Below are 18,156 nucleotides of genomic sequence, written 5' to 3' on the forward strand. Positions count from 1 at the left end.
AAATTTCAAAAGCAGTAATTTTGATACTACTTCTTTTGTTAGAAAACTTATTTGCCCCATAGCAGAGTCAATGCTAACTCGAAAATTCTTAATAATGGTATAAAAGCCGAAACCGGTCACAGAAATTTCGAATATTCTTGTCCACGACGCTCGATCCAAACGTGTACGTCGAGAATTACCCGTTCTCCGATCCGTTCTGGCTCATTCCTCAATAAGATTCGTTCAGGAAAAGACGAATCAACTCATCTCTAAGGGGAAGGTTGTGTTACAGGCGTCAACCATCCCTCTTCCACTATCCCCATCCACTCTCTTTACTTCCGAAGCCCATCTCCTGGCCGCTTGCTTCTCTTCACACCAATCAAGCAGCCAACGTCTCCTGTCCCCAATATTATCTCCCGTCTAAAGACGAACGCCCCATGTCTCAACATCCCGCAGACGGAGACACGACACCCCAGTCAGGTGGTTGAAAAAGCTGATGGATACATTTTGCGATTTTCTCCCTATGCAGAAACGGCAGAGAATTTTAATTAAACGGTAATTTTAAAGAATGGTGGAAGATAAGAACGGCAGAAAGGTATAATTATTATGTCGGCGTTTAAAGTTTAGTCAATTGGAGAAAATGGTTTAGGGCTGCGTCTGAAGCCGTTTTACGCGGGGCACGTAATTGCACAATCTGATTTGTGTACGAAGTCACAATCAAAATTGCATCGCTTAAAGCAATGAATTGCTAGAATGCATGCGAAAATGCACGCAAGTGAGATGGCAAAATAGATCCTGTTATAAAGTCGTTCGTGAATTAGTGAAATAGGGCGCCAAAATGAGAAATTAATGCAGTTCTTACCGGTGCAATTACGTGTCCCGTGTAAAACGATCTTTAAAAAATCTAAGGATTCGAGATATGTGTTCTTGGGATTTCATCTGTTTAAACAGAAGGTCCCACGCATATAATTCGCTGGGAAAGAATCACATCATATTTTTCATTCTTAGAATCATTGGATGTTGAAGTTGACGATAAAATCTGCGTCTACAGACCACCTTTGCAATCCACCTTAATAGACGAGTAAGAACAATCCATTAACCTGCGCGAGAATAGCCAAAAGAGAGTCAAAATATATCTCCTCAGTCTTGTCCTCCGTCTAAAGACGAACGCACCTTGTTCCAATACTCCTAAGGTCGAGAGGTTCCAGATTCCCCAGTTTCTTTGCGAGTATCTCCCACTATTTAAGCAGCTTAGCGACAAATGTAAGTGAGGCCTAATAGTATACCTAGGATAAATATAGTATTGTTCTTCTCACAGTGAATTTTGCTCTTAGAAGAATCGTTTGAATGTCTAACGGTATACTGAGGTAAAGATTGTACCTGCATTATCTCAGTTATTTTTCTTGTATTTAATGACGTCTGAGTAAACAAATTTTATTACTGACGATTTATAAATTATCCCTCTCGCCTCTAACGAGCAAAACCATAAATAATGTTCGATCCACGGTCGAAAACTTCGCCAAAATACTGAATTCCAGCAAGATTCGTAAAAATAAACCTTCTATATAAATTAGAGATGCATTCCCACAGTGATAATATCTGAATTGAAATTATATGTGGACATAAATTCATCTGTGACGTCCTTAATTAAATATTTCAAGTCCTTTTATACAAAAACTTCTACTAATCGAAAAATGCAATTTAAAAAATTATGACCCCCGAGAGCGGTACACGTTGATTTTCACTAGAGAAAATAGTCTGAATGGCAGCAGTAATTATTCTCCTTTCCTGGAGGCGCGTAGGAGGCGGGGTATTAAAGGAATCTCATCGCTGGAACCTGAAAAGAGGCGGGTAGCAATTTATTTAATCCTGTTTTGAACCGTCAAATATTTTCCGGGCTCGTAGGCCGCTCACCCTGAAGCGTTTACCGACGCGACGCCTCGAGTGGGAAAAGCGTAGAGATTTCTATCAGTCAGCAAATAACCATGCGTGAAAGCAGAGTTTATTTTTGAACCGTGGTTGCCGAAGGAGAGGAAAATCCATAAATTAAGTCCCCATTCCTGGAGATGCTTAAATTTTCCTCCGCTATCGATAGCGGTACACAAACCCCCTCTCAAATTCCCCTAAAGGTCGTTTCACATGAGATATTATTTTACGCACTCTGATGTAGCAGTTGAGGAAAAACAAAAATTGCATCATATTAAGAAAAAAATGCATAAAAAATGCAAAAATGGATCCAAGTTAGCTAGAAATAAGCCACTAATGAATTATTTAACGAGCTTCTTTTTTACGTTGCGGGAAATTTCGTCCAGATTTTTTGGCGATTACGATAGGTCCACCTGAGGAAATATGTCCTTTCAGACTTCTCAAACAGTTTTATCGACCTCTTCATTTAAACTTTCCTCGACTGATGAAATCCGGCACACACATATGCTATAAATTAAATATGATTTTATAATGTTGTTTGCCTATAAAAATACGATATGCCTATAATTTCCTTGAAATTTCACAGAGAAAAATTAATTTCCTTCTGTTTTGCAATTTTTAATTTCAGTGGTAATTTATCTACTTAATTTAACTGTTCCATGAGGCAACCACCGTGGGGAAAGTTGACAGCGAGAACGGCAAAGGGGGGCTTTGTTTGATATGTAAGGATAGAGTGATTTAAAATATTTTGGATTAGAAATAAATAAATGCAAAAGTAAGAGCTGAGGTGAGTGGGATAGTTAATCGTAGAGCAGTGTCAAACCAATCGCAGGTTTTTGACCAATGTTGATGATGATGATGAAAAAAAAACACGTTTCACTAATTGTTTTTAAAAATATGGGGCCACTTAGACGACACATATTGAGGTAACAGCAAAAAATGAGTGCGCGGCAAATGAGGGTAATTCAATCCCTATCATTTATATTCAATACCCTTATCTGAGCTTGCGGTAGAAAAATGTTCATAGATCTAACGTGATTAGACTTCAATTATTGCATTAATTGAAAATGGCTCAAAGGTTTTCCGTTGAGGAACCTAATGATTACTTTTTATCGTTATTCTCAAGGTATAACGAACAACGTATCAGCTTTTGGCTAATCATATGTACGTTTACGTTCAATGACTGCGTGCATTCTAAATTAACATTTTTTTATACTTACAAACTTACATTTAACATTTTTGTATACTGACGCAAGTACTGCCATTAGATCCTGAATTGACATACAAATTATCTAACTTAATTTCCATGGAAAAGGCTTACTTTTGTGTCTATTATTCGATACGGTAAATTAAGAAGAGCGTATTTTCAGATTTTTGTGCAAAGAACTCTTACTTCGCTTCCGGGACCGAACTCGATTTTCATGAAGACTGGACCAGACGATCCAATATGCACACCAATTTAAGAGATACCCGGGAAGAAAACCGATGGCTAGTTAGCAATTAGGAAATGCAATTTGCTCCAACCTGCCACTGATGCACCTCCGTGGCTTTATTTTCAGAGAAAACGCGAACGGTTTTCCTGCAAAATTAGACGCTAGAGGAGTTAAAATGTTCGGAGGTGTGTTTCGGGGAGCATACATCTCTTCCACCAAATTACTCCCGTAATACAGGCGCTCACGAGTGATTTCCACCTCGTTAAACTCTACTCGCACCGCTTAATTTCTGGAATAATGTGAGGACGGATAACATCATCACATGCCCAGGGTCGCACCATATTCTCTGCTTGACGAGAAAATCATTGCCTAAACATTTTGTAAAATGGTAATGCAAAATGCTACACGGAGAAAACAACTTTGGGTGTTACAGCTAAACGCTATCTAGTCCGCCCCCTCTATGGCAATTATAGGACACTCTGCCACGTAATCCGAGGTATTTTGGTAGATTGTCTAAACGCTTTGCGCTGCCCCTCTAGCTTAGTGTAGTCACATCACCCAGAGTATCTCCAACAAATAACATGGAACACGTCTAGTCAACCCTGTTCAGAAGTCATCACTACTCATCTTCTGTCGGTATGCTTGAAGCTCTACGTACATAGTTACCGAAGCTCTGCCAGTTAGTGCGTAAGAGCGATAGAAAAAAGCCTGCAAATTAAGTTTTCTTACGCATCTACGTTTGATGCTGATATATAACTACGTAATGTAAATTGTGTGCATTTAGTAATCCTCTTAAACTTACAAATGGAGACTGTAGTCACATTTTATTCACATTTCAAAACAACGGTTGATTATTTACAATAATAATATATTGCGGCGTTTTTGTAAATATTTATTATGGTAACCGATTTAGACTAGTTGTTAGAGACCGTTGTTACAACGTGGGGGGGCCACGTTCAATCCTTCTTGCAGGCGTATTTTTCTCCTCTTTTTTGTATTTTTTTTGCAGAAACTTACATTTAACACCTAATTTATGGTGTTAATTCAATTTTAATTTGATTTAAATTTAGTTATCAAGTTTTAACCATTGTACTTCTTTGAAGGAGCAGAAATCGACAAAGTAGCCTTTCAGCTACTAGATGAGATACTCTACAAATATTACTGACGCCAGACCAGTTTCTAAAATTTTGCAAGGTGTTCCGTGCTAACATCGACTCTGTGCGAGACGAGCCTCCTTTGAACAAGACGCCAAGGAAAGACTGTTAGTCTTAATTAGTTATGTTTGGTAATTGTCGTATTATTATTTCTTAATGATCTTGAAATTGGAATTTGTTTTAGGCTCTCATAGTGGACTATACCAACTAGGAGCAGTTTATCTGTATTGTCCATGTCTCCCCTCTGAATTCATGTCTAGTTTAGAGTCCTGACTATGTTTTTCCATTCTAATTACTGGAAGCCCGATAATCCTTTTTTTTGATTCTTCAAGCAACCATATTATTTCTGGTAAGTTCATTGAAGGGTTAAATTTTCTTAGTTATCAAGGTACATATTTTTGTTGTGACAGAGCATGGAAATGTTCAAGTGTATTTTGCATTGGGATCTATTATTGATGACAATCTTGGTTTTCGTTGTATTCTTGGATTTATAGAGAGCTTTAGTGCTACTTATATCTGTCAAATTTTTAAACTTACTAAATCTGAGTCCTGCTCATGCACTGAAGAAAAAAAGGAACTATTGAGAACTGTTGAATCCCACAATGCTGATGTTGAAGTGCGTAACTGTTCTCTTACTGGAATGATGGAAAAATGTATATGGAATTAGGTAGAAAGGTTCAACGTAATAGAAGGGGGAAGCCTCGACTTGATGCATGATATCTAAGAAGTCGTCATAGTCATAGTTTTAGTTAGTTAGGTTAGTCATAGTTTGTAACCAAATATGACCTTATAAATATTATGCCAGACTTAATTTCCAAGAAGTATTGCGCCGAAGATCAGCTTGGATTTAGAATTATTATTTTTAAATATGGAGATACGGTTTCTAATAAACCTGCCGCTATTGCTGAAGAAGAACTATGTCGTGGGTCTATTAGAATATCAGCCAGTGAAATGATCAATTTCGTTTTATGCCTTGCCCATATGATAGGAAATTTAGTGCCTGAAGACGACCCATCTAGGAGACTTTTCTTAATGTTACGTGATATTGTTGAAATCCTGTGTTGTACATCAATTCAAGTTGAGTTAATCGATCAGTTTCATTACCTTATTGTTCAACATCATTCTCTATACATATATTAGGTTATTTGGTAATTCCTTTAAACCCAAGTTTCGCTTCATGCTTCATTACTGCTGTGTTCTAACTGCGGACCACTAATTCATACGTGGTGTATGCGCTTTGAAAGAAGGCATAGAATGTTACAACGAATTGCTGTTATTTCTAGTCGTATCGACACTCCAATGCCTATTTGTATTAAAACTTGGTTAAGTTTAGCCTACCGCTTTCTATCTCAAAAAGGATTTCATAAAAGGATAACTTTCAGTTCAAACTGCAATGTCATTCAAGCAGATAAAATACATTTTTTTCCTCTAGTTAAGAGTAAGATGCCAAATTTTTTCCAAGGTTTGTGTAGAGCATCCACAAATGTCATTTTAAACGGTATCAAATTTACAGACAATTCTTGTATTGTGGTGGGTGCCAATGAGTTAGGATCTCCCAATTTTGGAAATGTAAAATTAAATTATAGTCAATACTTCTAATGAAGTCTCCTATTTTATTCTCAACTTATTACAATATCATGCAGTTATCATCTGTCATCATTTTATGTTGATTTCACTGAAAATGTTTCATGCTTTGAATGCAAAATGTTAAGCTGTCCGTTTTCACGAATACTTGAGAATGAACAAAATATTTTTGTATGTACTAAAGATATTTAATAAATAAACTTCATGCGAAAAAAGGTCCAGTTATTGTCTACCTTATTCATGGGGAGATAAATTAATCAAAATACCAGCTTGTGCGTTAACTTTTACACCAACCGCAAGGGAGTTAAAAAAAGAGACAAATTAGTAAAGCATTTGACCAATATAATAAAAAAATTTCAAACAGGCTAATTAAACAATTTAGTCACATTAATCAAATTCTGTAAAGACAATGCCTATTCTTTTATTATCAAGGTGACTAAACCCTCTATTAATATCCTTGGTTTTACCCAAACTCCATCACAGAAGGTAGTTGAGATTATGGATCTGGTCGTGTTTGACTAATAGCACTGACTCAATTCAGACATTATGATGAAGTTTCGTTTAGTCATATTATTTAGATTGTTCCTATGCAACAACTGCATCATTTTGTCACCCGCAGGAAACACTTTGGTGGGAGCATCTAAACTGGTGTGACTGGACTTTTCTGTTGAATTCACTGAAAAGTTCAGTCAGCCCCATACCGATTAAAATATTTGGTCGTTAGGGCCGAACGTTTAGGCGTACCGCCTGAACATTTTTCTCTGTGTAGTCTGTGCTACCTTCCATAAAAAATAAGTCTCTTAAGTGATGACCCGAAAGTTGAGCAATTAGGCTAGAGTACAGTTTAATTGAGCAATATGGCTATCATTACGAGCATAAATTAGTTTAGAGACACTTTAGAAAAAGTAGACAAATTACAGGTAAATAGCAAAAGCCAGAAAAATAACAGTCTCTGCTACCCTTCGAGCTACGATAATCAATAAGCGAATAAAAGCGTGTCACTATTTCTTTTCAGTAATAGCAATATATCATAGTGCAATAATAAAAGTATGGTATAGTTATTTTACTGCCTCTAAATCCTATACAAAATCTGCGTACGACAAACATTTCGTATTGAGGCAAATAAAAAGTACCATATTTCCTGTTTAGCAAATATTAGAAACGTTGACAATCTAATGGAAACATTAAAAATCCTTTAAATTTGAACTAAAAGCTACTTCAACATACAATCGCACTATTTAATGGATAAGTACTGCTAAGCTCTTACTAATATGAGGGTGATAAAAAGCTAGACAACAGTATACGGCGATTTATTACTCACCGAATGACACATTTCGACAAGTTTTAGACCCCGTAGGCTGTACTCTGAAAAACGTAATTGAAGTTCAATCCTTTGTATATTAGCGAATAAATAAATGCATATCACACTCGAAATGACCTTGAGTGTTTTATGAGAAATACTTCTCTTTATAGCAACAGTTTAAGGAAGCATTAATCAGAAGTAATAGTAGAATAGTAGTTACAACTGAATTCATTAAAGCTTGATTATTTTTGCTATTTTACTCGCATTCACTTGTCATTTCCAGTCCACTGCCAGCAAATTTAAAGGCTAGCGGTGAGAAACTAATGTTAGAGATGCTGCCTGGACATGTTTCACGCAATGCCGCTCCAAACGTAAAAAAAGGAACGCAACACCCTACACCATCTATGAAAGATACCAAATATGAGGAGATTGCTGCTGGTGTCCCATTTCACCGTCTCATATTGCAGCCAAATGCGTCCAAATGAAAATGACCATCCTTTCAGACAAAATTTCCCATCAAAATCTGTGTCAATGTGATACATGCACGCTCATTTTCCCAGCGGAAATTAAACCTGCCCCTGTGGCGATGGGTTGACTGCGTTCCATTAGAGAAGACTGCAATCGGAAGTCAATATATTCGCATAATAGTGGACAGACTCAAGACGGAATTATTTAGCAATGAGCGCTGCAAATCAATGACTCTGGAACGCTGTTAAATGGAGCGGTTTCATGAACGAAGAGATGAAAACTGCTTTGAAATCAAACCTTTAAATTGAGAGCTCTTTTCATAAACCTAATCAATTATAGATCAAACATATCATTCAATGACCACCGAAAAATCTCAATAATGATGCAAATAGGTTAAAAATGCTTTTATGTATTATGCACTGGTTCAGAAGGTTTATTTGATCTGTAAGCAAATAATATGGAGAATTAGAAAATCAGGAAGCCAGGTTTACGAAAATGAGAACTACGTCACTATAACTACATTAATTAAATAACCAAATATGCAATTGTTTTACAAATGGAATGTCGTCAGAATTTATGTCACGGGATAGACTGAGATTATCACTAACCAGAATACGAGTGTATTAAATTTAATAATCCATATAGATGTTTTTCAAAATCGAATATTATCGATGAATGCCGCCATAACCCTTAAGTTTAATTTTTTTCCAAAAATCAGGCAGATATCGCCGGATCAAACGCCAATAGAAACAAAGCTCTGATAGTTGCGGCCATTTCAGTAAAATAATCGATTAATTTAACTTTATCCATTTTATAAGCGCTATTTATCGTGCCTTAACTGAAATTCATAGTCTATACCTGCGAGTTAATTGTCAATTGCCAGGTTAGGCATCTCGCGTAATACCCAAACATCATTCGTAGTGAATTTCTGGGTACATATCCAGCCTCAGGGAATATGCTCAGTTTGAGCCATTCATAACTGTATAAACTAACACAACTCCACACAATCAGAATTTTGAAACTATGTGATTTTCATCATAGACAACAATTTGTCGCCAATTTCTATGACTTTCGACTCAAAACAAAATGTTTGTACCATCCATGCGCAAAAATTAACCCATTCACTAAAAAAGATTATCTTTATCATTTTCATATTTCGTTTCTTGAAATATCTTAAGGAATTTTTCTCATAGTTGATTTTTGTGGGGTTAATTTCTAACTCTTCAAATCTAAGAAACCTTGAGGAACCAACGAGTGTATGTGCATTCATTAAGAAATGTAGAAAATACAAAATCCCAGACCTCTTCCAGATTCATTCCACTCGGTTTCTCCGCGAGGATATGTCATTTATCGAGCATTCAACCATCAAATATTCACTTACTTTTCAAGCTATGTGTAAACATTAGAAAAAACAGAGAGAGAAAAGCTTTCCAAAGAAAGAAAAAAATCAAAGAAAAAACCACTTTCGAATTTATTTGAAACATCCATAAGCAGAGTTGTAATGGATTCCACATCGAGTCACGAATCTTCGGGATTTCATAATATCACAGTGAAAGACGCCAGGTAGAATCGAAGCTTGTAAATAGATTTTAAAATGATTTTATTGTCATCTTAACCGCTCTAACAACGATATTACAGCGCAAAGAGGAGAGAAGTCATACCGATGGCTATTATGGGCTGCTTTGGAATTATTATTTTTTCAACGGCTTTTAAATGTGGCATCCTTAAATCATTAGTTTTGATGCGGTTCTATAGCTTTAATTTTCATTTATTTGAAAATTTAAGACTTAAGATCTTTCCTTTGCTCTCTCGACTCGAACACAGTGCGAAAGTCCGTATTATAATAATGTTAGGTATATTTTTTTCCGCGAGGATATATGTAATGCGATGAACTTCTCATTAAAGACCTATATTCAAAATTTAAATGACCGCTATATTTTTACGACTTAGCCTCGAGTTCGCCAGATACTCTCCAGGTGGCAGATGCTTATTTCGCCGCCAACGCCACTCTTTGAGAGATAGCAGAACTTATTCTTGATAACGTGTAGGCGGGGAAATTGGAAGTCTGTTAGAAGCAGGCATTCTCCACTCTGTTCAACTTTTCCGCCGTTGTATCGAGATAACAAAAAAATATATGATACCAAATAGGACCAAGAATACTATTTTGCCATTTGAAGCAAATACACAGTTGGTAGCATTCACTTAGGAATCATATTTATCAACGAAAATACGGCCAGTAAACGAGGCTCTTAAGAAAGCAATAACGAATAGAATACTTGGATAATTTTTAAATACATAGTAATATATTAGAATAACAAGGCGAAATAAAATCGTCATTTTTCAGATAAAGAGTGGACGGGGTAACTATTATTTAATTTTGTACCCTAATTTAGACGAATTTAACAATTAAATAAAACAGTTTCTAAGTATGTATCACTGTGGCCATCATTTGGTGAAAATAGTTTAAAATATTAAATATTCATTACTTGCTTTAATGTAAAAACATTTATCAATTGATGAGTAAAAATTGGACAGACAATCCTCATTATGTGGATGGAGCTCCCTGAATCTCTGCTTCCCTAAGAGCATAAAATAACGCATGTTGCATATACCCAAGGATACTACAAATGTTTGCAAATAATAATCATCACTTAATTGCTGTCAATGAATAAACTTGTTAATACCTGAATTCAAATTCAGGTGCTGCATTGAAGAAAAAGTAAGAAGTGATTTCAGAACGGCTGTTAATTGATAACAAGGGAAAATTTCACGATTCCCAAAAGACAAGCAAATGGGTGTAGTTTTGGCAGACACTATCTGATTCAGACGAGGAAAAACGGTGAATAACAAAAATCTACCAATAGCTTTGAATAATATAGATGGTGAGAGCTATCTGATGCCAAAAGGATGCCGTAATTCACAAAAGCAAAAATCGGAATCCTCATTTCTTAGTAAAGATGTGGCAGGTGGGGATCCAGGGCAAAATAATGTTTAGGGGGTGACTCACCACTCACAGAATCAGTCATCTCCCATGAGTAAGGTGTATCATCAATTTCTAATTGGTAGCCTGAACTTGTAATCATTTAACTTAGAAAAACGAGTTAATTTGGATAACGGATAGAGAACTTCATCAATTAAATCATAATTTCCAGTTTTTAAACATTACCATCACCCTCACAAGGACTGCAACAATGTAGGAGGGACGCTACCCCACCAAGGACTATTGTGGGGGACTAGCTTCCCCCAGAAATCAGAGCTAATGATTCACTTCTTCATGGACACTGCCGGTCTATGGAAAATTTGTGGAATATTCTTAATTATAGAATATTCTTTCATTCCTGTAGAGCAGCAAAGCATGGTTTTGCTAATGGTAGCCCTCATCACCTTAATGATGGCATTGGGATTCATCCATTCAAAACTCTTTCTTCTATATCCCTATCCAGGATGCATCATGCATCTCTTTGGACTTTGGTGCATAATCCCACATGCCCCTTAGGAGTATAATCCCACATGCCCAACAATTGGTGGATCCAGGATAGGAACAAGGGGGGGGGGGACTAAGTGGGGGTAATCTCTCAACAGTAGTGAGGGTCCGAACAAAATGACCATTCTACCTAGTGTAAAATGGATACCCAAGTGGGGAGGGGGCTACAGTCCCCTTAGGCCCCCCCCCCCCCATAGATCCGCCACTGTGCCCACCCTGGGTACATGTTCTAATGCCGGATTTGGGTTGTGTCATACCTGACACCAACACCTCATCCTCACAAACACATTATCTGATGCTATGCTCTCCTTAGGATAAATTATCCATAGGAAAGAATATATTTCTAAAACCATACGTGTCAATTCATCAAGTATTTAATGTCCTTTGTCTACACTAAAACAGAACAGTTTACACGAATGAAAAAAGTACAATAAATTTCACAAGTAGCTAGCTAGCAAGCTGTAACTTCGAAGAAAATAGGATATTGTGCTTACCTTTAGGAGTGTAATGCTGGTGTTCAGGGCAGGATAGGAAGAATGGTCCTTGCCTTGTTAAGATTTCGTGCACTATGATTGCAAAGGAGTACACATCACCCCTTTGTGTTCCCTCAGGTGGGGGATGTTGCATCCTCAAGAGCTCAGGGGCAGTCCAGAGAAGACCTGCGGAGAGAACATGCATGCAATGAATGAAATGATAGTGAAAATAAATTAATGAAATTGTAAGCATATGTAAAAGCATGGTGGGACAATTCACTAAAGTTCTTTATCATCCATTGATGATTACAATGGGAGTGCTCCTTCAAGAGAAGACTGAGCCTCTCAGCTAGTTTATATTGTGTCAAACTAAGAACAATATGCACACCTATATTAGTATGTGTTTTCTTTTTTCGTATCCTCTTACAGGTAAACAGCTGGTGTCCCAACATCTCCCTCCACACGCCTCCCAAGGTAGCTTGCTGGGTAGTATGCAGATTAAAAGTTTTAATTGTCCAGGTTAGCAATGTTGGGAAAATTTTGAGAACTTCTTCATTGGAGGTATACAATAATGATGAGGGAGGGAGAAAATATCAAACAGGAAGTGGAGGAAGGCAAAATGGATATATCAAGACTATGTGAGGAGAGGAGGCATAAGAATGGCCATTTATAAAGTGATGGGTATCAGGTGATGAAATGAGGGTGGAGGAAGGGATACTATGTGCTAATTTTTCTTCTCAACACTAATATTCTCTATTACCAGAGGGATGAAGGTATGTAGATTCGGTTTTATAGAGGTAACTGGGTGAGAGGACTGCGGATGGAGTCCCAGGGTTTGTGCCTAGGGGATACAACCTTGATGGCCAGGAACAAAGTACACCAGACTTATGCGCCCTGTTATCTGAGGATAGGTGTCGAGAGGATGGAAAAAAAGGGAACGGAACCACTGCCACAAAGCAAGCCTGACAACGCCTCCAGGTAGGATAGGGAAGGAAGGATTGGGATTGAAGAAGCCCACACTGTCATTAAGACTCCGTGGTCTACCGTTAGCAAAATCATTATATGATGTTCCTACAGAAATGGAAGAATATTCTATAATTAAGAATACAGTTTTCTGTTGATAAACGGTGAGAGGACAGTTGGCAAAGAAAAGGTAAGTGATAGACTCTGCTGACGGAAATGAGGCATGACCTACCAGCCTTGGGGTGGTTTAGGTATACGTGGTACTTAGTCAAGAAGGGGAAGTAAATAGGGTATATATATAGTAAATAGGGCTGGAGGACATAATTAGGGAAATTCTGTAAGAGTCAAATATGAGTATATAGTTGTGATAGGAGACTGAAATGCTGCAATAGGCTAAGGAAGGAATACAAAATTGGGAAATTTTGATTAGGATTGAGAGATGATTGGGGAGGGAAAAAAGGGGCTGGTGCATGGTAGATCTCAGAGGAGAAATCAGATGAAGTACATCATGTTAAAAAAGAAGTTTCGGAAGAGTTTGAAAAATCAGCGATGGCTGTGAATTTGGACCACAACTTAGTAATAATAAGATGTAAGTTTGAAGAGGTGAACGAGTTCTCTTACCTGGGAAGCCGAATTACCAGCGATGGACGGAGCAAGAAAGAAATACACAGTAGAAAAGCGCAGGCGAAGAGGGCTTTCTACAAAAAGAAGAATCTTCTTACAGCTGAAAATACCAGCATAGAAGTAAGGAAACAATTCATCAGATGCTACATATGGAGTATGTTTCTCTATGGAAGCGAGGCTTGGACGTTGACAGCAGCAGAGAAGTCAAGAGTGGAAGCATTCGAAATGTGGTGCTACCGAAGAATGATGAAGATAAAATGGATTGACCGTGTGAGTAACCATTAAGTGCTAAGGAGAGTAGGAGAAAAGAGAAGCCTCCTAAAAACATTAAGCAGAAGAAGGGACAACTTAGTTGGCCACATTTTGAGGCACGATGGTCTGATGAAGACAATCGTTGAAGGAGAAGTGGAAGGGAAAAAGGGCAAGGGACGGCCCCGAATGAGTTATATCGGACAGGTTATAAAGGATGTAAAAGAGAATAAATATGTAGCTATGAAGAGATTAGCGGATAGGAGAGAGAAATGGAGAGCTGCGTCAAACCAATCTTAGGATTGTTGACTGATGATGATGATGAAGTTAAGACCCAAAGACTAAGAAAGGGTAGTGACATTATGCATAAATAGAGAAGGGAACGATAGAAACACAACCAAGAAATTTGAGTATGAATATTAAAAAAAATTAAAATTAAGATTTAATACCCAGAATAGAAAGGGAAATTTTGGTGAAGATGAAAAATGTGAAGAATGACTTAGAGTGAAGGCTGGAGAGAGAGTTGTCTTCCCACCATGTGGTTTTGTGATCAAATCTTGGCAGTGTCAATGCAGGAGGCTGAGACTGCATGACTCCTGCTTGAGTGCTTTGTGGGTGGCACTACAAGTACAGCACTCTGTCTGTCCAATGTGATGTTAAGCTGTGGTCCACTCAGTGCCTTTTGGTAAGAGAGCCAAAGCTGGGTTTCTCTCCACCCTTCGTTCCCAAACCTTCACTCTGAGAACAAATGACCTCAGCTTGGTCACCTCGTTTATATATCACACCAAGAAGAATATGATTGGAGTCAATTAAAGAAAATCTGAGCCCAAATGAGTGAAATAGCTCAGACCATTGATGAGTTCACTTAGTGTAAATTCATCGATAGTAGTGATACAAACAGCTGTTGTAATTTTCCACTCTATTTTATTTGCTCAACCAGTTTCAATGTATACATATCATTATCAAGAGCAGTCTCTCAGCATTGCCCTGACAAACAGCACTTGATAATGATGTGTATACATACATTGAATACAGATGAGCAAATAAATAAGCATGGAAAATTACTTCAGCTGTTTGTATCACTATGAGTGAAATGGCCATTACATGCAATGAAAAGGAAAACTTACTTCGCCAAAAGGCATAGGAGTCAGCATCAGAAGCGTCAGAGTCCTCTGTAGGAATGCCATCCAAAGTTGAGAAGGGGTTTCTCTTCTTAGTTCCCCTTAAACTATGAAGCCCAAAGTCAGTTATTTTGAGCACAAAACGACCATCGACAACACAGTTTGAAGATTTCAGAGAGCCATGGGTGCGAATATCACTACCGTGGAGGTAGCACATTCCCTGAAAAAAAAATAAAATAAAATAAATTACCAACTTAAGCATGTGTCCTGTGAATGGGTCATTTAAAAAAAGTTAGTCATTTAACCATTTTAGTGCCAGCCTATTTTGCCCGGTATGCTGAATAGTGCCAGGGCTTTTTTTTGGCAAATTTGTAGGTTTGCACTTAAAAGTTTACATAAAGACTAATATGCATTTTCAGAAATTATTTTTTTTTTGTAAATTTGCTCCCAAAACTTACAAGTACATATGTTAAACCATGACAGATATTAAAAATAGTCACCAAATCTACATGAAAGACGAAAAAATAAAAGGCGTGAGTGTAAAAAAACCTGGCTGATAGATCGGCTCTTAGCACTCTTTGCAAATACCCCCTGGACCAATGGACCGGCCCACTGGCACTAAAAGGGGTTAAAATGGGGATGTGTATTTTAATTTCATTCATGAAAGAGCTTAGATGCTCCTCCGATAATTATCCACTCGTTTTCCACTTAAGTAAATTTCTACCACAAAAAAAGTACCAGTTCTACAATATTACTGATAAAAATGAGCCAAAGAATTGAGACCTTAAGAATTGAGTGACTCCTTAAAATATCCAGAATAAAAGTATCTGCACCCAAATTTTTTCCATTGAAACTGAACAAGTCCAAAATGTGATTCAAGCTGTTATAAAAATATGCACGAAAAGTAAGTATAAAACCACTTTTTTCTAAGTATAATTCAGATAGAAACTCTCCACTGCCAAGAAAATGGTTCCGTACCAGTAAAACCCTACCAAATCAGAGGTTCAATTACATTTCATATCATTGGAATGAAAATAGCCACCCCAACATTAAAACTCCAGCTTAAATCTGGATGTGCAAAATTCTATGGTAAAAAATAACTATGCATGTGAAAATGCTTCTTTTCATTGGAAAAATTACATAAACCTTGCAATGCAATGCAATGGATGAATGTATGGCATCCAAGACATACATTGAAAAAAATGATAGCAGCAATACAGGTATGGACTACTTATTTTGTTCAGTTGAAAAGGCACTGGCAAAAATCATGTTAGACATACAATGGGATCAAATCTCATAAGGGATGATTTTTTAAATTTCCACCAAACAATCAAATAATTAGCATGGTATCTGGTTTCAAATCCTGGTCAAGGCAAATGATTTTTTCTCTGTGTATATTTTTGCAAAACTTGCATGTCCATTTACATAGAGGAAATCTTAAATGCAAGGGTAAATCTCTACATTTTATGACATGATGACTATCTTACCTAATAGAATTCTGGCACTTGTGCAAAAATATTTTTCATTTAATTAACCTACCTCAATATTTCTCCCTTACCAATATAATCACAAATTTTATCCATAACTTTATGAATCTGTCTTTTCAAATACTAATAAACTTATTTATCCATGTAAAATCAAATTAAGTTTTGAAAAACAACTTTAATATGCTTGCTGCAGCTTGGCTCACTGGTAGGTCACACCCGACTTCCTCCCTCCTCTGCATCAAATTTCTTCATATTGCGGCTGTTGCCATTTAGTGGAATGAAATTCTAGAGACGTTAACCCTTTTAGTGTGGCGCGCCGATATATCGGCTTTTACCGCTCGGCTGAAAACTGAGGCGTGCCAATATATCGGCTTCTATGTTATTGTTGTTAAAAATTGAGGACATTGAAATAAAAAAACTTATTTATCGGTAAACGCATAAAAATGCTGTGATTATTGTCCAATTTAATCTCATTAATTGAAAAAAACCGCTTAAAGATATCTAAAAAATTAACTATATAATGTGTAATATTTCTAAACCTGCCGCGAGAACAGCGGTGAAATATACAAGAATCGCCATGAGAAAAAATTCCCCTGGACCGGGAATCGAACCACGGACCTTTGGCTTTCCACTTTACACATACCGCTTTGCGCGGCTTTAGCGCAGGTTTGAGGCTCTCAACCGGTTGTGGCTTCTTGGAAGTCCTTTCTCCCTCGCGTTGCCATCCTTGATGGACCGCAAGGGCCGAACACCTAGTACCATGAGCCTCGGTATAATTGCAATGAGAATTAAAGAACCTGGATAGCATAGTGGTCTGCGCAGTGGCCCGGAAAGCCAAAGGTCCGTGGTTCGATTCCCAGTCCACGGGAATTTTTTCTCATGGCAATTCTTGTATATGAACTATATAATGTTTATTTTTCCTAATTGCTACATTTTATTAAAATACCCTCCGCACTTTTCGACTGCACCCTGGGAAGAATGATAGCACTTTAAGGGTTATTCCTGGTCTGCCTATACCATACATGTGGCATCCTAATTGGCGCTACAGGGTGTGGGAACCACCGATGGATCTCACTCTTGCCTGACTGGGCGGCACCACAAAAAATGGCCAACCATCCACAGATTGGCCCACCACTACTGATCAGAAAAAGCCTGATGGCATGCGATTTTGTATGAAACGCATTCATTACGGGCACTACATAATCTCACTCCCTAAAGTCACTTCAAAATGGAGTTTCACAACTAAAACTTAAAAAAGAGGTTATTGGCACCACCTGGGTGGCACTCTAAGTGGCCTCCATCTGCCACTGGTTTCAATCTAACTTTAACAAATTAAGGCTAAAGATTGAAGGATGCTAACATTGCAAGACGAGGTTCAGAGGAGGTGGAGGGGATAGGTATATGGAGGATCTGTAAGAGATTAGAAATTTACAGGAAAGATTGAATTTAGATGAGGAAAATCAGAGGATGAGGATAATCTTCATGATATGAAGGCCAGGAAAGTGGTGGGCATGGACAATATCCGATGCAAGCCTCTGAAGAATCTAGGAAGGGATGGAATGAGGTTTTTTCAAACTAATATACGGAATCTACAATTTACGCAAGGATTTAAGTTTCTTTAGAGTTTGGTGTAGCCTTTACTTGCTTGATTTGGATATGTATTCATTCTTTTTAATATTATTTTTCACCTCTACCTCTGCATCACAACTGTAGATGCCTACATATGTAGCTCTCAAAGTTATAGTCTTTGCATTGACTTCTTTTGTTTCAGCAGTGAAAAATATGTGAGAGCCGTTGTTTTTTCTCTAATCAATTTTCCATTGCAGAGGGAGCTAGCCACTGGCCACCAGCATTGATGCTCATAAGATCACCAAACTTAAAGCAATGCTGGGCCCAGACTGAGGTTGG

The 18,156-nt window shown here is 37.5% G+C and overlaps 1 protein-coding gene and 1 long non-coding RNA gene across 2 annotated transcripts in view; one reads left to right on the plus strand and one right to left on the minus strand.

The window, feature by feature from the left end:
• Nucleotides 1-18,156, minus strand: part of LOC124163312 (atrial natriuretic peptide receptor 1-like) — an 897,209-nt gene that overhangs the window by 238,637 nt on the left and 640,416 nt on the right. Inside the window, exons 16-17 of the mRNA XM_046540130.1 lie at nt 14,768-14,981; nt 11,826-11,990 (exon numbers count right to left, since the gene is read on the minus strand). Coding sequence (XP_046396086.1) covers nt 11,826-11,990; nt 14,768-14,981 — 379 coding nt within the window. The remainder of the gene's footprint in view (nt 1-11,825; nt 11,991-14,767; nt 14,982-18,156) is intronic.
• LOC124163315 lies at nt 4,290-5,048 on the plus strand. The gene is made up of 2 exons (XR_006865742.1): nt 4,290-4,599; nt 4,677-5,048. It is a non-coding gene; the product is annotated as an uncharacterized LOC124163315 (long non-coding RNA).

Source organism: Ischnura elegans, chromosome 8 (assembly GCF_921293095.1).
Source record: "Ischnura elegans chromosome 8, ioIscEleg1.1, whole genome shotgun sequence".
Classification (NCBI taxonomy): Eukaryota; Metazoa; Arthropoda; class Insecta; order Odonata; family Coenagrionidae; genus Ischnura; species Ischnura elegans.